Below are 23,199 nucleotides of genomic sequence, written 5' to 3' on the forward strand. Positions count from 1 at the left end.
CAAGCAACTGAAAGATGAGTATGAGTCACTTTTCAAGAAAACTGGTATGAGATGAAGTTAGAATAATAACTAAGGGCCAGGAGAGGCAGAAGCTGTACATCATGGTAAAGGTTTACTCTTTGTTATGTAGACCAGAACTGCTTGATAGAAATATAAAACATGCAACAAATGGTAATCATTTATATAATTTAATATTTCAAATACAGTTTGACTACTATGCTGTTACTTGCAGATAAGATGGAGTGGAGAAAGTATGGGTGAAGACAGGAATACCAATTAGGAGGCTATATTAGTCTCCTTTGGCTGCTGTAACAAAGTACCATAAATTGCCTGACTTAAAACAAAAAAAACCCAATGAACAGAACTTTATTCTCTTTCAGTTTGTCTTAATATCAAGGTGTCAGCAAGACCATGTTTCCTCCGAAAGCTCTAGGGAAGAATACTTCCTCATCTCTTCTAGCTTCTAGTGATTGCTGGCAATCATTGTGTTTGCCTGGTTACAGATACATCATTCTGATCTCTGCGTCTGTCTTCATATGGCTTTCTCTCCTGTGTCCAAATGTCTCTCTTCTTATAAGGGCACCAGTCACATTGTATTTATTACCCATCTTAATCCAGTACAATCTCATTTTAATTTGATTACATCTTCAAAGATCCTATTTCCAAAAAAGGTCACATTCACAAGATCCAGGTAGACATGAATTTGGGGAGAACACTGTTCAACACAATACAGAGGCTAGAAGTAAAAGATAGTGGTGGCTTGTGCACACCTGGCACACATGTATGCTCTATTCCCTTGCTCACCCCCAGGTAGTGGCAGTAAATATAAAAGGAAGAAGTGACTGTGAAATAAAATTTTAATTAACAGGTATCTTGAATGTGAAGGGGCCAAGCCCAAACAACCTGGGTGGTATTTCTCAGTCACAGCTTCTCTCATGTCTTTTCTGATCCGTCACTAAATGCCTACTGTTTTAACAGAGGAAATTCATGCCCCTAGCTTCTAAAAGATCTAGCTCTAAGGCATCTCCTTCAAATCCCTTTTTATATGTCTTTTAAAATTAGCTCCACCTTACTGAGAAGAGTACGAAATCAGAAGAAATTGATTAGTCTGTTAAAAGCACCAAAGAAATGAAACATATATTTGTTTAATCTACCATTACTTAAACTATGCCGGTATTTATATATAGTATAATGTGCTTTTTGAAAAAAAAAATCTGAAAACTGGAAGAGTATTGTTAGAATTGAAACAGAAAACATCATTCAGTTCTAGTTGAGAAGAGTCTGTATGCTTTACATCTAGAATGTTGTGTGCAGTTAACTGGGTACAATATCTCCACCAATTTCAATTGCCAAAGTTGTAGAAATTCTCAGTTTACATTTTTGATCCATCTATTTTTCTTGTGACCTAAACTCTTTTTAAATCTAGGTATATGTTCAGTTTGTACAATCTTTTATGGGTAATGAGCTCAATACATTTAAAATATGCTGTGTAATGGTATGTCCTCTGATTTCTTTAAAAAAATCACCTCCATTGCAGTTTGAAGTGGTGGGTTATGGAGATGTCAAGCAATTTCCAATGAGTCTGGTATCATAAAATAGGATGAAAATAAATGTTATCCAGATGTTTGTTTTATTGCTTTACTGACATTTCCTCTGTTTGTCTTTATATTTTTGACCCATTTTTCAAATATTTAAACATGAAATAAACCCCTTAACCCTTTGCCCTTTTCTACAACTTTTTCAGACTTTTCCTGAGGTAGGGTAACCAAAAACCAGACACATCTAGTAACAAGTCAGCTGCTAACATTTGTGAGACTCAGGGCAAGAGCACAGAAGGGGAATCACAGCATGTAAATCTAAAGATTTAAGTTATAAATCAAGCTTTAAACACTGTTCAATAAAATATGTTCTAGCTTTGCGTCTTTTTTTAAAGATTTTTTTTGATGTGGATGATTTTTAAAGTCTATTGAATTTGTTACAGTATTGCTTCTGCTTTATATTTTGGTTTTTTTGGCTGCGAGGCATGTAGGATCTTAGCTTCCCGACCAGGGATCGAACCCACACCTCCTGCATTGGAAGGTGAAGTCTTAACCACTGGACTGCCAGGGAAGTCCCCCTAGCCTTGTGTCTTGATCAATATACTTTGCTAATGACTTGGAAAGCTGTGATCAAATTATAGATTTTTTTGGACTCCTTAGCATTTTGTGCAGGAACTTGGCAATGTGGAGAACCTGGCCCTTTACTACCCTAGATTGTGCCCCTTAGCGCCTCATGAACACATATGTGATGAACCCAGCTGTCCCATGGCCCTATCTCGGGTGACCCTCAGGAGGAATGACCTGGGTCATATCTTAAACCAGGCAATGAATTCCAGGGTTTTGGAGTATGGTTAGAAGGGAAAATGTGCCTTTGATTGTGGCATTTCCCTTATCCCTAGAGAATCCTCTCCTCATGGGCAGAGACATGGTGAGTGGATGGCCAGAATGGGTCCTGTAATACAAATGTCTCTTACGTAAGTTGAAGCACAATAGTGACCAGTGCAGCTGTTAAGTTATACAGCTAATGCTATCACACTTTTAATTTAAATTCTAGTGTTTGTAGTTGAAACTGGGTAATGAGGGCATAGGGATTCTTTGTGTTACTGTCCATATGATTTGTTATATGTTAGCAATTTTCCATAACAAAAAAATGAGAAAATATTAATACATTTTAATATCTTCTTGACAGTTCCAAGCAATTTTATGTTCTATGTGAGGAAGTTTGATTTGCTTGGTCACTGTCGTACTTGTTTATAATTCTACTGATGTCTTTAGTGATATGCCCTCATTAATGGTGGGTGAAAATAATCAATGTGCTCTGTAATGTTGCTTTTTCTTTCCTGAGTTCATCCTTGGATTGGCACCATTAAGAACTTCCAATAATTTTCCCTTTGTTTTTATTCTTTATATTTAAATAATCTTATATTATTGACACTGAAGTCCTTTATAAGATGATGCTCAAATTCTTTTTCATCCACCCAATATCTAGTTGAAACTTGACTCAGAACACTGAATTTTCTTGTGTTGAATTACACTGCTTTTAAATTTTTAAAGTTAACTTTTCTCCTCTTATAGAGCGTCAATCTTTCAATACTATTTCTTTCCATAAACTTAATCTTTAAATCCATGATTTAGAATCTAAATTTAGGATTATACTCTTTTAAGCAATCTTTGTATACTTTTTATATGTTTAAGGTATTCCTTTTTCTAATTCTAATCTACTCTTTGCAAGACTTTTGCAAACTTCGGATAATAACAGCCTCAGGTATGTGTTCATATAGTGGTGCTGTATTTGAAATCCCACTCTTCAGGTGGGACTTGATCCCAGCCACAGCTCAGAGTGGGACCTGAACCCAAAGTCTGCGTCTTGAACCCACCTGCACCTCAGATTGGGATTTGAACCCATGATCCCTGACTTAAGAGGGGACTTGACCCACTGTCTTTTAATTGAAACTTCTCACCTGGTGTCAGGATTTACTGAAGCTCCGGTTCTTTTGTCTCACCACAGAAAGAATTCATTGTGAGGCAAAGCGGCAGGCAAAGAGTGAGCTTCTTAGCATAGGATGTTTGTGAGAGACGGAAGTGGGCTGGCAAGGGAGCACAGCAGCCCTGAGGACAAAGGGGGCTACATTTTTACAATCAAAGGAAAAGTAGGGCGGGGGGAAGACTACTTTCTTCCTCATTCTTGGGCAGACATCAAGACTTAAACCCTTAGTTCTCCTTTGGTCTTATATGGTGTAACTGGGACTGTGGTGATGCTATTTAAATCATATGCATATTAGCAAAACGGAGGTAACATATACTAAAATATGGTAGTTAATCAGGGTTTGGTATAATGTCGCATTTCACCTAGTTTTCTTCTTTCCACTTTCACCTATATTTCTGTCTTGGCTACATGCAGAAATGCTACTCTTCAAGCACTATTAACTTTCTGACTTCATGTTACAAGATTCAGAACCCATACCTATTGTCTCGTGTTTCAACTATCAGGATTTGTGGTTTGAGTGTGTCTGGTGCTTGAATGCACCTGGTCTTCCTTCAAGGTAGTGTGGATTGTTGCTAGGTTATGGTATTCTTTTCTTGAGTGGTCATTAGCTTACAACAGTTTCCCAAACTCCCTTAAAATTCCCTTTCTGTCCTTAGTCCCCTAGTAGGATTTCTAAACTGACTAATTATCCTACTCTATCCCTATCATAATCACTATTACATACATTTCTTATATCAACCTCTGTTAATTTTATTAATAAGAGTACATTTCCATTTTTCCCTATGTTAATTTATTTTTTTCTTAAATTTAATTTTTATTTTATATTGTAGTATAGTTGATTTACAATGTTGTGTAAGTTTCAGGTGTACAGCAAAGTGATTCAGTTATACACATACATATACCCATTTTATTTCAGATTCTTTTCCCATATAGGTTATTACAGAATATTGAGTAGAGTTCCCTGTGCTGTACAGTAGGTCCTTGTTGATTATCTATTTTATGTATAGTAGTGTGTATATGTTAATCCCAACCTCCTAATTTATCCGTCCTTCCTACTTTTCCCCTTTGGTAACCGTAAATTTTTTATTGAAGTCTGTGAGTCTGTTTCTGTTTTATAAAGAAGTTCATTTGTATCATTTTTTTTAGATTCCACATATAAGTGATATCATATGATATTTGTCTTTCTCTGTCCGACTTACTTTACTTAGTATGATAATCCCTAGGTCCACCCATGTTGCTTCATTCTTTTTATGGCTGAGTAATATTACAGTGTGTGTGTGTGTGTGTACCGTGTCTTCTTTGTCTATTTCTCAGTTGATGAACATTTAGGTTGCTTCCATGTCTTTGCTATTGTAAACAGTGCTGCAGTGAACATCATAGTGCATGGATATTTTCAAATTATGGTTTTCTCTGTATATGTGTCCAGGAATCAGATTGCTGGATCATATGGTAGTTCTATTTTTAGTTTTTTTAAGGAACCCCCATACCATTCTCCATAGTGGTTGTATAAATTTACATTCCCACCAACAGTGTAGGAGGGTTCCCTTTTCTCCACACCCTCTCCAGCATTTACTGTTTGTAGACTTTTCGATGATGGCCAATCTGACCAGTGTGAAGTGATTCCTCATTGTAGTTTTAATTTGCATTTCTCTAATTATTCGAGATGATGAGCATCTCTCTATGTGCTTTTAGGCCATCTCTATATCTTCTTTGGAGAAATGCCTATTTAGATCTTCCACCCAATTTTTAATTGTATTGTTTGTTTATTTGATATTGAGGTGCATGTACTGTTTGTAAATTTTGGAGATTAATCCTTGTCAGTTGCATCATTTGCAAATATTTTCTCCCATTCTGTGGGTTGTCTTTATGTTTTGCTTATGGTTTCCTTTACTGTGCAAAAGCTTTTCAGTTTAATTAGGTCCCATTTATTTATTTTCGTTTTTATTTTCATTAGGAGGTGAATCCAAAAAGATATTGCTGGAATTTATGTCAAAGCATGTTCTGCCTATGTTTTCCTTTAGGAGTTTTATAGTATCTTGTCTTACATTTAAGTCTTTAATCCATTTTGAGTTTATTTTTTTGTATGGTGTTAGAGAATGCTCTAATTTCATCCTTTTACACATAGCTGTTCAGTTTTCCCAGCATCATTTATTGAAGAGACTGTCTTTTCTCCATTGTATATTCTTGCCTCCTTTGTCATAGATTAATTGGCCATATGTGTGTGAATTTATGGGCTTTCTATCCTGTTCCATTGAATGTATAGTTTTGTTTTTGTGCTGGTACCATACTGTTCTGATTACTGTATCTTTGTAGTATACTCTGAAGTCAGGGAGCCTGATTCCCCCAGCTCTGTTCTTCTTTCTTTCGATTGCTTTAGCTATTCAGGATTTTGTGTTTCCATGCAAATTTTAATATTTTTTTGTTCCAGTTATGTGAAAAATGTCATTGGTAATTTGATAGGGATTGCATTTAATCTGTAGATTGCCTTGCGTAGTATAGTCATTTTGACAATATTGATTTTTCCAATCTAAGGACATGTTCTATCTTTCCATCTGTTGGTGTCATCTTCAGTTTCTTTCATCAGTTCCTTATAGTTTTTGGAGTACAGGTCTTTTGCCTCCTTAGGTAGGTTTATTCCTAAGTATTTTATTCTTTTTGATGTGATGGTTAATGGGATTGTTTCCTTAATTTCTATTTCTGATCTTTCATTGTTAGTGTATAGAAATAAAACAGATTTCTGTGTATTAATTTTGTATCCTGCAACTTTACCAAATTCATTGACCAGCTCTAGTAGTTTTCTGGTGGCATATTTGGGATTTTCTATGTATAGTATCATGTCATCTGCAAACAATGACAGCTTTACTACTTATTTTCCAGTTTGGATTCCTTTCATTTCTTTTTCTTCTCTGATTGCTGTGGCTAGGACTTCCAGAATTATGTTGAATAAAAGTGGTAAGAGTGAACATCCTTCTCTTTTTCCTGATCTCAGAGGGAATGCTTTCAGCTTTTCACCAATGAGTATGATGTTAGCTGTGGGTTTGTCATATATTGCTTTTATTATGTTGAGTTATATACCCACTATGCCCACTTTCTGGAGAGCTTTTTTTTTATCATAAATGGGTGTTGAATTTTATCAAAAGCTTTCTCTGGATCTATTGAGATGATCATATGTTTTTTCTTCAGTTTGTTAATCTGATGTATCACATTGATTGGTTTGCAGATATTGAAAAATCCTTGCATCCCTGGGATAAATCCCACTTGATCATAGTGTATGATCCTTCTAATGTATTGTTGGATTTGGTTTGCTAGTATTTTGTTGATGATTTTTGCATCTGTGTTTATCAGTGATGTTGGCATGTAAAATTGTGTGTGTGTGCGCATGTGTGGTATCTTTATCTGGTTTTGGTATCAGAGTGATGGTGGCCTCATAGAATGAGTTTGGGAGTGTTCCTTCCTTTGCAGTCTTTTGGAATAATTTGAGAAGGATAGGTGTTAACTCTTCTCTAAATGTTTGATAGAATTTGCCTGTGAAGCCATTTGGTCCTGGACTTTTCTTTGTTGGGAGTTTTTAAATCACTGATTCAATTTCAGTACTGACAATTGGTCTGTTCATATATTCTTTTTCTTCCTGGTTCAATCTTGGGAATTTGTACCTTTCTAAGAATTTGTCCATTTTCTAGGTTGTGTATTTTATTGACATAGAATTGCTTGTAGTAATCTCTTACGTTCCTTTGTATTTCTGTGTTGTCTGTTTTACCTTCTCCTTTTTTCATTTCTAATTTTATAGATTTGAGCCCTCAACCTTTTTTTCTTGATGAGACTGGTTAAAGGTTTATCAATTTTATTTATCTTTTCAAAGAACCATCTTTTAGTTACATTGATTTTTTTCTATTGTTTTCTTCATCTCTATTTCATTTATTTCTGCTCTGGTCTTTATAATTTCTTTCCTTCTACTAACTTTGGATTTTGTTTGTTCTTCTTTCTCTAGTTGGTTTAGGTATAAGGTTAGGTTATTTGAGATTTTTCTTGTTTCCTGAGGTAAGAGTCTATTCATATAAACTTCCCTCTTAGAACTGCTTTTGCTGCATCCTGTAGGTTTTGGATCTTCATGCTTTCTTTTTCATTTGTCTCTAGGTAATTTTTGATTTCCTCCTGGATTTCTTCAGTGATCCATCCATTGGTTGTTTAGTAACATACTATTTAACCTCCACATGTTTTTGTTTTTTTACAGTTTTTTTCCTGTAATTGATTTCTAATCTCATAGCACTGTGGTCAGAAAAGATGCTTGATATGATTTCAGTTTTCTTAAATTTACCAAGTATTCTGCTTTCAGATGGAAAATTCTATAAATATCAGTTAAGTCCATGTGGTCTAATCTGTCCTTCAAGTCCTGTGTTTTTTTATTCATTTTCTATCTGGATAATCTGTCCATTGATGTAAGTAGGGTGTTAAAGTCCCCTACTATTATTGTGTTACTGTCAGTTTCTTCTTTTATCACTATTAGCATCACCTTATATATTGAGGTGCTCCTATGTTGGGTGCATACATATTTACAATTGTTATATCTTCTTCCTGGGTTGATCCCTTGATCATTATGTAGTGTCCTTCCTTGTCTCTTTTTACTGTCTTTAAAGTTTTTTTTGTCATATATGAGTAATCCTACTCCAGCTTTCTCTTGATTTCCATTTGCATGGAACACCCTTTTCCATCCCCTCACTTTCAGTCTGTATGTGTCTGTAGGTCTGAAGTGAGTCTCTTGTAGACAGCATATATACGGGTCTTTTGTATCATCCATTCAGCTGGTCTCTGTCTTTTGGTTGGAGCATTTAATCCATTTACATTTAAGTTAATTATTGATATGTATGTTCTTATTACCATTTTATTAATTGTTTTGGCTTTGTTTTTGTAGGTCTTTTTCTTCCCTTCCTCTTTTGTCCTCTTGTGATTTGATGACTATCTTTAGTGTTGTGTTCGGATTGCTTTTTCTTTTTTGTGTGTTTATCTATTGTAGATTTTTGGTTTGTGGTTCCCATGAGGTTTTGATATAGCAGTCTGTATATATACACAAAATCGTTTTAAGTTTCTGGTCTCGTAATTTCAAATGCATTTTCAGTATCCTGTATTTTTACTCTCCTCACAATTGCTGGTTTTGATATTATATTTCTTTGTGGATGAGCTCCTACCTTTATTGTATGTTTGCCTTTACTGGTGAGCTTTCCTATTTGTAATTTTCTTGTTTCTAGTTGTGGCCTTTTTTTTTTTCCATCTAGAGAATTTCCTTTAGCGATTGTTGTAAAGCTGGTTTGGTGGTGCTGATTCTCTTAGCTTTGGCTTGTCTGTAAAGTGTTTTGATTTCTCTGTCAAATCTGAAGTAGAGCCTTGCTGGGTAGAGTATTCTTGGTTGTAGGTTTTTCCTTTCATCCATTTAAATATATTGTACCACTCCCTTCTGGCCTGCCAAGTTTCTGCTGAAAAATCAGCTGATAACCTTATGGGGATTCCCTTGTATGCTAGTTTTTGCTTTTCTCTTGTTGCTTTTAATATTTTATCCTTGTGTTTAATTTTTTTCAGTTTGATTAATATGTGTCTCAGCATGTTCCTCCTTGGGTTCATCCTGTATGGGACTCTCTGAGCTTCCTAGGCCTGATTGTATGTTTCCTTTCCCATATAGGGAAGTTTTTTCCTATTAATCTCTTCAAATATTTTCCCAACCCCTTTCTCTCTTATCCTTTAGGACCCCTATAATGTGAATGTTGGTGAGTTTAATATTGTCCCAGAGGCTCATAGACTGCCTTCATTTCTTTTCATTCTTTTTTCTTTATTGTGTTCTGCAGAATAAAGCAGTGATTTCCACCAGTCTGTCTTCCAGCTCACTTATTTATTCTTCTGCCTCATTTCTACTATTGATTCCGTCTACTGTGTTCTTCATTTCAGTTATTGTATTGTTCATCTCTGTTTGTTCTTTAAATCTTCTAGCTCTTTGTTAAACATTTCATGTATCTTCTTGGACTGTGCCTCCAGTCTTTATCTGAAATCTGGGATTATCTTTACTATCATTACTCTGAATTCTTTTTCAGGAAGATTGCCTATCTCTACTTTACTTCATTGTTCTTGTGAGATTTTATCTTTTTCCTTCGTCTGGAATGTATTTTTCTGCCATCTTGTTTTGTCAAACTTTCTCTTTTTGTGGCCTCCATTCCTCAGGCTGCAGGATTGTAGCTCCTCTCACTTTTGTTGTCTGCCCCCTGGTGGGTGAGGTTGGTCCAGGGGCTTGTGCAGGCTTCCTGGTGGGAGGAACTGTTGCCTGCCCAGTGGTGGGTGGAGCTGGATCTTATCCCTCTGGTGGGTACAGCTATGTCAAGGGGTATGTTTGAGGCAGCTGTGGGATCAGGACAAATTTAGGCAGCCTGTCTGCTGAAGGGTGGAGCTGTGTTCCCACCCTGTTGGTTGTTTGGCCTCAGGCATACCAGCACTGGAGCCTGCAGACTGTTGGGTGAGGCCAGGTCTCAGTGCCAAAATGGTGACCTCCAGGAGAGTTCATGCCAATGAATATTCAGTGGGGCCTCTGCCACCAGTGTCCTTGCCCTCATGGTGAGTGGCAGTTGACCTTCACCTCCTCAGGAGACCCTTCAAGCCCTGCAGGTAGGTCTGGCCCAGGTCCTATGGAGTCACTGCTTTGCCCTGGGTCCCAGTGCACGTGAAACCTTGTGTGCACCCTCCAAGAGTGGATTTTCTGTTTCCCCCAGCCCTCTGGAGCTCCTGCACTCAAGCCCCACTGGCCTTCAAAGCCAAATGCTCTGGGGGCTCCTCCTCCCAATGCCAGACCCCCAGGCTGGAGAGCCTGATGTGGGGCTTAGAATTCTCACTCCTGTGGGAGAACCTCTGCAATATAATTATTTTCCAGTTCCTGGGTTGCCTGCCCAGGGGGTATAGGATTTGATTATATCACGAAAGCACCTCTGCCACTGTTAGATCGTGGCTTCTTCTTTGTCTTTGGATGTAGAATATCTATTTTGGTAGATTCATGTCTTTTTTGTTGATGGTTGTTCAGTAGTTAGTTGTGATTTCGGTGTTTGGGTGAGAGGAAGTGAGCTCAAGTCCCTCTACTCCACCATCTTGTCTGTACCCTCAAGGGTATGTTTCCTCTTGTCATAGATTATAAATCTAACTACTGCAAGTAGGCCTGTTCTGTTTATTAAAAAATTATCTGCTTTTTGTCTTGAATCTCACAAACTTCTTTATAGGTAATTAAAATAATTTAAAATAAACAAGTTATTTCTTAGGATTATTTAATATTTTCTTTTCAGCTTGTTTACTGCACTTCATTTGACATTCGTAGTTTTTTAAAAGCTCTAGGAGGTGATAGATGTTCATATCTAAGGTAAATGACATAGATTAATAAAACGGTAGAGTTTAAAATATTTATTTTTTGTTAATCAATATGGCATCTAATAATGCAAATAAATACAAATAAATTCTAAAATAAAAGTAAATAACTTCCAGTTCCCTTAAGCTCCTTAGTCACTTGAGGCTTTATTTTAAAAGCCAGTTTTACTGGTTTTGTGATTATTTTGTCTTTTTTAAAAAACCACATTTTCTCCTCCTCAGTCCTTCCTCAATGACATGTGCTTGCATGTGCACACATGAAAGTACAAAAATGTACATATATCATTGAAATACACAGAAATGTACATATATCAGTGAAATACACATGATTGCCAGCTTTAGATGGTTTTATAGACATGTACACTTAAATGATTAAATGATTACAACAGCATGAACTTTAATTATTTGGAAATACATTTCCACAGTTTATCAGACTCAAGAATGTAAGGGACTAGCTTTAGTTCTCTCAATCCCTTTTCTGCTCAGAAAATTTGACAATTTAAAATATACTTCCTTTTAAGTCTTAATCCTTATCAAGTGATACTTTGATGTGATATGACATTGTTATTATATTATGTTATTATATTATATCTTTGATCAGGCATTTAATAGATATGTATGTATGATTAATGGAATTTAAATTTAAGAAATTAGGAACTAGCCTTTTTATATTGACAACATATATTGTAGAGGCAGTTTCTGTGACTGAACAGCACATAAAACACACACACACACGCACCAGAAATGATTCCAACAGCTTAAGCAGAAGGTACTTTTAGATTACTCTGCTTGAACTGATCCTATTGTTAAAGGATTTCATGCCTTTCAACATTTAGTTTTTATTTCAGTTTGCTTTTTTACATCTTTCAATTTTATGTTATAACTCTATATTAACTTTATCATTTTATTCCTGACTCATGCTCCAAAATGCTTTGCCGGTTATAGTAATGGATATTTTATGGGATTGTAGTTCTTACAGGAAATAAACTGGTAAATCTTAAGTGTACTTAAATTGTTTTCACAGTAAAGCAGAATTACTTAGTAGAATTCATAAGAGAATATAGGCAGGATGAACACCAAGAGCAGTTTTATTATCATACTAGCTGTATAGTAACTATGTATTTCGTATGTGTCCTTGCATATATGAAATGGGAGCAGCAGTACCACTTGTAAGCTTTTCCAGAGTCAGAATATCTTTATAGAAAGTACACCTGGGTTTGGAGACAGATAAAGTTTTCCAACTTGCCTGTTTCACTTAATAGCCTGTGTGACCTTTAGCAACTGATTTCAACTTCCTAAGTGCCAGTTTCCTGTGCTTTTGAAAAGGGACAAAAACAGACATAGTGCATTCTTGAGAGGATTCGTATAAATTACTTGGTACAGTGCCTGGCATATAACTATATTCTGTTAATGACATCTATTATTGTTAGTAATAGTTGTAGTGGTAAAGATTACAGAGGTAGAGGGAAATGTGAATATAAGTAACTACTCTTAGTAAGTTTGTAAACTATGCATGTTTTCTTTGGTTTATATGCACTCATTTATGGTAGCAGGCTTTTATTATACAGATGTTATATTACTCTTAATGTCAGATGAAATTATTTGGAAATTTAGAGAGAAAAATCATTATATATTTTTTAATTCATATAGCAGTATTATGTAAAATTCACATCTTCCACACATTCAAAAGTCAGATTGGTCAGCAGTGTAAAAACAGCAAATATAAATAATGAAATTCCTCTTTTTCATCCCATCTTGGTTACATTTTTCCACAGAATATGCTAGTTATTTTTCTTTTTGTTAATTCTAAGCACACATGTTTTATGAATCTGAAATAAGAAAAAAGGGTGTGTTTTGTTAAGAATTACTGATATTGTCATTGCTTGGAAAGGAAAATTTAAACAATTAGATATTTTGTTTGGGGTATAGAATTATTTATAAAGTGTATCTACCAAAAGTTGAGTTGTTTTAATACTCTTCTATCTGTCTGAGAGGGATTAGAAGAAGGTATTGCAATGTTTGCTTACATAGGAAAATACTGAAAGAAAGCCACTTAAATCACATGTATGTGTAAATTTATTGATGGTCCAGAAAAATAGTTTCATGTACTTCAATTGTTCCTCTGTTCCAGGTTGCTTCCTTCTAATTTTGTCTTTTATACAAGGTGAAAAGAAGTATTTAAATAAGTTCTGTTGTAATTTAGTTAAAATATTCTTATGGCCTTTCACTGTAAAATAATATTTCAAAAATTAAGGTAACTCTAAAATCCTTTGATGTAGAAGTCTATCCTTTGTGGCATGGACTTGATTTACCACTCTGGTCTTATTTCGCACTATTGTCCCTTTCATTGTCTTTCCTTAGGCAAGTTTGAACTAGTAGCTGTTTATACATATCTTTGTCAGGGTCTCTCTGACTTTGAAATATTTGCAAATGTCATTGCCTGAGAAAGACCCCTATCCCTTCCACTCCAAGTGGCTAATAATAATTCATGTTTCTCATCTTAGTTGGGACGTCAGTAGCTTCTGCATTCTAGTTATTTAACTCTCCTATGTTTCCTCTCCAACACATACACATATCTCCAGCTTCTCTATAGTACCTTTACCTTATATATTGTACTAATTGTCTTTGATTTCTCTATCTTTCCACACTGGAAGTTTTTTTTTTTTTTTTTTTTTAATAAAAGAAGCTATTTTTTCCCCCTTCATGTCCCCTGTACCTTGAACAACACCCATATGTTCATTTAATAAAAATTATAGATGAATTAAGGTGTGCAAATACATTTGCATCAGAAAGGTGAAATGTCTGTTTCTCTATACTGAAATAAATCAATTTTAATCAAAATGTTTATTGTGTCAAATCAGTGTGGAAATGAAAATATAATGATTTGTTTCTATTCCTCTATTATATATATAAATATATATAGGCAATTAGTATATATTCATTTCTTACATAAGAAATAAAAATTATCTGCTGTTCCATCATCTAGTAATAGTTATTTTTGTTGTATATTTTCTCTTTTATTATCTATAATACTCTTGTTATTATATATTAAATTTGTCGATCCATATATTTCCATCTGTCTTTCAGAAATTCAAAAGACTCATTAAGACTTATCTCCCAACAACTATATAGTCTTTAACTCTGTTATAGAAATTGTCATAAAGTTTCATAAATGTTCTTCCTACTAAATAAAATAAACTTACACTGAATTATTTAATTCTTAATTTTGTACACCTAAGTCAATTGGAAACATTTAATTTACTCTCCACATTTGAATATGGCATACAAGTGTATACATAATAAATAATTCAAATATGGTATATTTGTTGTGGAAATGCCTGCAAAAGGGAGTAGCAGTGAATTTTTCATTAGAAATGTCTGTGCTTTTTTCTTTTAAAACCTCTGAAGATAGCTATTCTTTATTTAGGGTTTATTTGTTTTGCTTTTATTAGGCTTTTGGTTAATGAAGCTTTTCGAGTTTTTCATGGCCAATGAACCAGAGTTTACCAGTCCTTTTCAACTCCTATCTTCAGAGTGGAAGCCCTTGAAAATGAAAAATGTGGGGAAAGCATAATGGGAGTATTTGCTATCTATTCTTTCCCACTGTATGCATTAGGGTGTAGTTTCTGATTCATATACAAACATTTATATACCTACAGATTTATAACTTATTTTTCTAATACTTAGGACTCCAACCCATTTCAAAAACTTTTGTAAACAGCCATTCACTGAGAGCAAATGTTATTTGTTCCTTTACCTGCTACTACCTTTTCCTCTCTTCCCAGTTCCAAAAGAAGTCTAAATAAACACAACTTGTTATTTCTTGTTTTAAATTTATTTTGGAAAATGTGGCCACATTTTCACTTATCCTTTTCAAACAATTAAAACCTTCCCTTTTCACATTACATCTTCTTGAGTTATCTAGTCTCCATTTTCATTTTTGTCTGAATAGCAGCACTAGAAGTTTTGTAATAGGGAAGTTAGAAGGTTGGGACATTAATAGTTCATAAAATATTTCTTTTATACATTTCCAGTGTCAAATTATGTTTACCTAAATTATGTATGTACTTTGTTAAACAGCTTGGATAACTTGCATATCTCAGGAGGAATTTAAAGCAAAGAGAGTGAACGGAGAGGTGAAGGGAGGGGTGGCAGAGGGGAGGAGAGGAAACAAGTTTTGTATGTTGGTAGTGAGGTTTGTGATAACTACTGTCTCTCCCTCGAAGAAGTTAAATGATGAGTTAAATCAGTTTTTATCATTAAAATATTATACAACTATTTTATTGACCAAGTAAGGGAAACAAATTCTCCTTTAAAGCAACTTAAGGCAAAAACAGAATCTAGTGGAATCACGTGAACTTCTTGGGAAACTTAAGTTACTTAAACTTTGTAAACTGTATTATTCTCCTTCAAAATGGGTGGTAATAGTAGTAAAACTCCCAAGATGAGATGTGGTCATGTGAGTACAGCACTCCCAGCTGTGCCAGACACACAATGAACACATTACAATAATTATGCTCACGATCTCCTTTTAAGTGTTACATTTAGTAATAAGAGGACCCCAGCCAGAGGCCCAGTCACATTAGTTAATCAGAATTAGTACATTTGCATTTGAATTATGAAATCCCAGACATCCTTCATGCATTATGTTCCTTAGTTATAACAGGATTGGAGTCATGTCAGATCCCTTAAACAACAGACTTCTAAATGCGTAGATTCCAGAAGGAGACAATTAAGAAGCAAAAAAATAAAGATAAAAAAATATAAACATACTAAATGGAATACACTGGATGGTATTATTTATTGAAAATGTTTTGGATTTTAAATGTAAATGCTCTGAAAGAAGATCCGTAAAATCCTATCAATTTAATTTACCAAACCAGACAAAACACAACAGCTAACAAAAAACAGTATAATCATTTGATCTCACATTGTATAATCATTTGATCTCACATTTAAGCAAATCATGTCTCTAGCATTCAACCATGATCCTGACTCAGTGGTTCCTGTACTAAAAGAAAAGATGCCAAAGATGGAGTCATTATGACCTGAAATTTAAAGGTCTAAATGTTTAAGCTGATAAGTAAAGCACCGCCAGAATGAAGTATGCACACAAAGAATCATTAATTGTACAGTAACCAAATTTTAATTAGTGGGGAATATTAGTGTAGAAGCACATGACTCACCAACAATGTGTTTTTGGTTTTGCTTTTTTTTTTTTTTTTTTTTTTTGCAGGACAAAGTTCAGCATTTACAGAAGGCTTTTGCTTCAAGAGTAGATAAATCCACACAAACTGAACTTCTAGGCTATGATGTAAGTAGCTATATGAAACCATTTTTATCTTTTTTATTGGTATTCAGACCTCCACAGCTTATTTACTTCTGCTGCTGCTGTGCCCATGCATTGATTTAATAGGATTTAGTGGTTCCCCATTCATCTTTTGCTCTTAAATAATCCCCAAATACCTTCTGGGACTGAAAAAGATAATTACAGGCACCGACTAGCATACCAGTGTCTTATTAATTTCTTTAAACCAACAACTCTAATACAGTCTTTTGAATTAGTGAATTTGCAGACATGTGGAAGAGACATATTAGAATACTAGGACAATTTATTTTGAAGAGAGTACTAACTTATTAACTGTTTGATAAAGTTATTATGTTTGCAATCACTAAGGGCCAAGCATATCGTTTTTACATTCTGGCACATAAAAGGAAACACAGGTTTGCAGAGAAATTTACAGTACTATTTTAGCTTTTGGGCTTTGGTGCAGGTTGCAGAAAGTAATTTAACTGAAAGTTAGCATTTTGTTCTCAGTGTGAAATACTTGTTGAACTGTCAAAATAGGATTATAAAACATGTTTTAATACAAGATGGCTTCTAGTAACACTAAATGATTTTGGACAACTTTGATTCAAATACCTATCTTAAATAAAGCAATGAAATTTTCACTTTGCCTAAGTTCATGACTTTAAATTTCCTTTTGATGGAAACATAAGGGAATTATCTTCGGTATCTTGTATCTAACATTTGTGAGAAATCTCTTCTTTTTAAAAAAAATGTATTATTTTCACCACTTTATTGACAAGTATTAGTAGAAGAGAGAGAATTTTAAGTTTGATGAAGGGGTATAATGATAAAATGTATGTCTATCTGCATGTCCTTGTGTTTATAACATAAATATGTTACCATTGTGTTGCCTTTCAAAGTATATTAACATATTTAACATAAAGCTGTCTCTATGAGGATATAAACCAAAGTTTTCAATTCCAGAAAAAATTGTTTTCAGATATTTATGTACATTATTTTTTAATTTAAAAAAACATTAAAAGCTATGCTTTTCTTTTGTGTTATTCTCTTACATTCATTTAATGTTTATTCTAGATACCTAAATATTCTAGATATCAATATTCTGACTATAATACTTCTTGAATACCAGTGCTATATGTTATTTAAATGATATTAATGTTTAATATTTTTTAAAATAAATGGTTTTTATTAAGTTCAAATGGATTTTACCACAATAATTCAATAGGGGAGGTAGCTAAGTTGTAGCTACTAGCAATTTCCTATGCATTTTAATGCATATCTATGACCCATACTTCTCTTGTTTTTACAAAATTTCTTATATCAATGCTATTTAGTTCTCCAGACATGTAAATAAAAATTTAAAAAGCCATGATCATAGTTAATTCTTCATCATTCGTAGCTTCTTTTCATATCTGACAGTGAGACCTTAATGTATTTTACTGGTTAAAGAGTAATAATTTTTTGGTAGTGAGTCCTTAAAGGATCACCTTGTACAAGTTTCTGATATGATTTGGGTAGTCATTAACATAGAATGATATGTTCTAAAGATTTCATACTTTATACTTCCTGGTGATATATTGTAGGACAATCATCAGAATCAGCAAATTAATTACCAAAAATATGCATCTAGAACCCTATGCCAGTAACCAGATGTAAGTGTTGTAATAGATTTTAGGGCAATTTGTATTGAAAAAACTGGGGAGGGAAATACTTTAAATAAACAAAACAGAAATAAGTAAAGCATTTTAAATGTGATAAATTGTGTGACTATTTGGAATATTATTCATCAATGGTGTAACTTTTTCCATGACTGAAATATATTTTCTATACTTTTCAATATCTATTTATAACTCAATTTTTACATTCTTATATTCAATAAGAATCATTATCCTTTGACTTATAACATTTTGCTCACATTTTCTCAGAAAATATAATTTGACATTTTAATTTTTCACAAATATATATATACCAACTGTATACTATATTTATTTGTAATTTGCAATAGTATTTATCAGAAAAAATGAGAAATCTTGTAGAAATCATGCACATTATGGATGATTTTTTTGTCTCTTATTTTTTTTTCTAAAACTCAATATTCGCCACAAATTGTTCGTTACAGATCATTATGGATCATGTTTCAGTGATATGAATGTCAGTATATAAGGGACTACAAGTATCTATTAATATAATTTCCTTGGGAAGACAGCTGTTACTACACATTTTGCTTAAGAAAGGAAATAGAATCCCCAGAAGATACTAATTATAATGAAAACTATTAAAAGAAATTTCCAAATATCCACTACAGTGAATAAGTTCAAAGGTTTGTACAATAAACAACTTCTAGCCTGTAACAGATTTATCAGGAGACTTGAAACTTATGTTAGAGTACAGTGTGCTCTGATTTCTAATGCACATAGCAAGAATTATTTAAAAGTAAATTCAGGGCTTCCCTGGTGGCACCGTGGTTGAGAGTCCACCTGCCGATGCAGGGGACACGGGTTCGTGCCCCGGTCCGGGAAGATCCCACATGCTGCGGAGCGGCTAGGCCCGTGAGCCGTGGCTGCTGAGCCTGCGCGTCCGGAGCCTGTGCTCCGCAACGGGAGAGGCCACAACAGTGAGAGGCCCGCGTACCGCAAAAAAAAAAAAAAAAAAAAAAAAGTAAATTCAGAGTATCTCAGCAAGGGCCTGTAAACACAATAGTTCTTGTGATGAGGGAGATTGTTAAATAAATGATGAATGTGTCTTAAATAATCAATGCCAGTTTAACCTCTTTGACCCTCCTCTGTCTTCACAGGCTTAGTTTATTGAAAGATCAAAGAATAATTTCTTAGGTGTCACTTGAGTTATTAAAACTGGAGAGAATATGAATAGATTTTGTCAGGTAGCAATGTTGCCAATTACAAGATTACATTAAGAGGTAGGCAAGATTCTTCTCATTACATCAGTTGTATAAGTAGATGCTTCAACAAAGCACATATGCTGCCTATAAACACTTTATAGTTTGAACTACTGCAAATAACATTTTGGTTAGAGTAATTGAGCATGAACAACCAAAATGCTATATTCTGGCAGTGAGAAAATTCAGATCGTTTTGCTAATTTGACACCTTTATGAACAGTTTTTTAACTTCCTTTTGATGGTCTACAGAAGATTGTCATTTTAAATGTGGCTGATTGACTTTGGTGTAAATTTTCCTTTCAGTTAGTGCCTGAACTTGACTCAGAACTGTCACAGGATCTCTAGATTACTCTTAGAGGCAGAAGCACTAAAGTTTTAAGAAGATCTTCCTTTCATTAATATATGTTTTACACTTATATTTAAAAAGAAGTGTTTAGTTGAACTAGGAATGCTTTGTTCATATTTTCTTTAAGAGTTTTAAAGTTACCAGGTATTTCATCAAATACTAGTAATCACTGTTAGTCTAAATATCATTAATGGTTTTCATTTGACTATTTAAAATCAACCGAATTGTGACATCACACATTTTGTCTGTCATGTATGAGTGAAGCATAAATCAGTTTAGAAATGTACGCTCACAGCACTGTGTGTTCTCCAAATATTTTAACGCATTTTCCAAATGGTGGGATTTACTTTGTAAATGCAGCTTTCTACTTAAGTAGTTGCATTATGAATACACACTTTGAAAAACTCAAAACAATCACCTATGTATTCTCAATTTATGCTATTTTTCTTAGATTTAATTTTGGATCCCTCCCGGCACAGTTAGTAGTGTGCAGGGAGTTCTAACAAATATGAAATAGTTCATCATGCAAGGAATAAAAGTAATTAGTTTTTACTGTAATTGTTTTATTAGCTGTTAGAGCAGGAGAATATTTTGTGTTATGCTAACACATTATGTCAGCTTATGGGTTAAGCCCAATGCTAAGAATTGAATAACTATCAGTTAGGCTCCCTCATCCAGCTGCTAATAAACTGTAGTTTCTTAAACCTATTTTGGATCCATTCGTTGCTATCATCTTTCTTAAATTCAGTGCTTATCCTGATCAAACTATCAGTGTGCCCCAGTGTTTAGTAGATGAGTACCTTTCCCCAATAGGCTTCATTCTTTAATATTTACTTATCTTAGGTATTTCTGTTAATTTTTACAAATTAAAAAAATCAGATTTCAAAACTGAATGATATATTCTAGATTTCCTTTTGAACTACAGTTTTTCATATTACATTAAGGGTAACTTTCATATAGGAACATTGATGAAAAACACTGGAAACATCGACTGCCACAGGTGCTTGTTAATATTTAATGGAGGAATCAGCTTATCTTTTGGTGAAATTCTAAGGGCATCACTTTTGAAGATTCATACATGCATCGTTCAACAAATATTACTAAGTGCTTACTGGAAGCCAGGCCTTGTTCTAGGTACTTGAGATACATCCTTTAACCAAACAACAAATAATCCCGCAGGGAGCTTGCACTTTATTATACTTAAAGTAAAAAATAAATAAGTAAAGTGTATGGTATGTTAGAAGCTACTAATGCAATGTGAAAGAGAAAAATAACACAGGGAAAAGATAATTGTGAATGTAGGGATGTGGTCAGGGCTACGATCCAAAAATTTTCAATAGAGTGACCTGGGCAGGTCTGAGGATGAAGTGTGAGATGTGAGACTTGAAGGAGGTGAGGTGAAAAATCACCTTTAGCCAGAAATCCTTTTGTGATGTGCTCCTTGCAACTCCTCAAAGACCCTCAGTCAGAACAAATTGCTGTTATCTTGGCTGCAGGCCTAGAATAAGAATAGTTTGCTTCATTTAGAGGCCCTGCAATATGAAAAAAAAAAAAATGCATTCTGGACAATTAAACCCTAGAATCAGACCCAGTGCATCAGGAAACTCACATTAGGGGAGCCCAGACCACCTGAGGGAACAGCCTGCTCAGCCTCTTCGATCATATTCACTTAGGGGCACTGAGAAGAAAACTGTCGAATCGACTATACTATGTCAATTACATTTGCTTTTCTTCTTTCTTTTTTTGCATGCATTCTCTCCATCCTCTTCTCTGTGTACCACTCTCCTTCCAGCCCAGGCAGAGCTGAATCTATAAACTTTAAATGTATAGTTACACTTCATTGTATATCGGCACATCCCATTTATTAGAGGTGTGCTACTAACAGTGAACAAATAAAGAAAGCACTCAGTAATTACTTGGTGAAAATTAAATGAATAGATTAAGACTCTAATGATAATTTTTTTAAATAATTTTATAATCCTAAAATCAGTAACAAATCAGTATGCGTTGTTTTACTTTATTCACAAAAATACAGAAGTACTTATTGCTATCCTACATTTTTATTCTATACTTCTTTGTTATATCTAACAAATATTTTGCAGTGACTACTTTGTGCCTTTTAGAAGACGTATTAAATGCAATCAGAATAAAGAACCAGTGATTTTAAAACATGGGTGACAACGTGCAGTTGTCCTTAATAGTATTGCATTGAATGGTTCCTTTTAAAATTCTGAATCTTTATGTAGGAGCTAGATCATTCCTGGAATGTCTCCAGGTCTTTAATTCATTTCTGGCTACATAGAATTGGTGTTAGTTAACTGATAATTCTTTCCTTAAGTGAATTTGTGGTTGAAATTCTCATGGGGAAAATAGCACGCTTAGTGTTAACTATGAAAATTCTCATAATTGTAAAAATATTCATTAAAACAAAGCAAAAGAGCACACCCACAAATATTTTATATAGCTTAAATTATGTAGGGGAGGAAAAATAACTTTTCCTCTAACCTTCTTGGCTGAGGTCTGCCCGCCATGGTAATAGAGACAGAATAACTGTAGAAAACAAACAGAAGTTTAGTAGCGTGTATACTTCCTGTATAAGTGGGACATACCCAGGAAAAGAGTAATTCCCCGATATGGCCCAGACCACCACCTTAAATACCACCTCCAGCTGAAGGCAAAGAAAATGGGGGTAGGGAGGGCAGTAATGGGAGGTTACCAGTAAAAACATAGTAAACAAGGGTATGGTTGTTGTGCAGATTTAAGTTGGTGCCCTCTTCATTGATAGAATTTTCTAGAGATTGGGTCATTCTCTTCCTGGTACTGAGAGAGAGACGCCCTTACAATTGGAGGTTTGTCTTAAAAATGAATTCTTCTTACAAAGGGTAACTTCTCAATTTTTTAGAGCTTCTCCTGCTGTTTCTTAAAAATAACCAGCTCAAGATAATCCATTTGCCAAAGAGGCATGTTTTGTGCTAGTATATTTTGCTCCCTTTCACCTACTAATAGTGATGATCATATTTGCTTAAAATTATGTTGACTCTGTGATAGCATTGACAGGAGAGAAGAAAAGTAGATATTTGTTGAAAAGAAAATTTCTCCCAACCCACTTCTACTTCCATCTCATAGATTGCCATTTCTATAGGAAATCTAACTTCAGAATTTCAAATATTTGCCTTAGAAAACTTTAGAAGTTATTTTAGTATTTTCCAGTGTGCTAAGTGGCATTGCATAATAGGGGGTCCCTTCTGAAGGAAGAAAACACAATGTATACGCTAAGGGCATCTCTCAATATCTGTTTATGATGTACTATGCAGTTGTAGCTAATCATAATTTGTATTAATTTAAGCTCTAAGACTTACTTCAAGTACTTGTTCAATGTAAATCTTTGGAGATTTATATTATTCCTAGGGAAAGCAATGGTTTCCTTTAATGTGGTCTACAATCAGGAAAATCTGTAAAAGGAAATTTATTCTTTAAACATATATATACACATGTATCTTTGCAATATAAATACAAAATAATTATATAGATAAATATATATATATACACCAAAACACATAGTCTCTCAATACACACAGAGAAACACCTGCATGATATAGGTATAAAAAGTAATCTACTTTTATTTACTTATTATAGAAGGTAGGATTCGATGCAAATTTTTTTAAACTTTTGTATGTATATACTAAGAATTAACAAATTATACACTAATATGTTTTAAATGGCTATTTGAATT

At 34.1% G+C, this 23,199-nt stretch overlaps 1 protein-coding gene across 7 annotated transcripts in view; it reads left to right on the plus strand.

Moving 5' to 3' along the window:
• CCSER1 (coiled-coil serine rich protein 1) overlaps window positions 1-23,199 on the plus strand; it is a 1,246,259-nt gene that overhangs the window by 659,147 nt on the left and 563,913 nt on the right. For all 7 annotated transcript variants that reach the window (XM_029234577.1, XM_029234583.1, XM_029234578.1 and 4 more), the window contains one exon: window positions 16,148-16,225. In XM_029234577.1, the coding sequence (XP_029090410.1) occupies window positions 16,148-16,225 (78 nt within the window). The remainder of the gene's footprint in view (window positions 1-16,147; window positions 16,226-23,199) is intronic.

The sequence above is a fragment of the Monodon monoceros genome, unplaced genomic scaffold (genome assembly GCF_005190385.1).
Source record: "Monodon monoceros isolate NGI ecotype Baffin Bay Population unplaced genomic scaffold, NGI_Narwhal_1 Super_Scaffold_20, whole genome shotgun sequence".
In the NCBI taxonomy this organism is placed as follows: Eukaryota; Metazoa; Chordata; class Mammalia; order Artiodactyla; family Monodontidae; genus Monodon; species Monodon monoceros.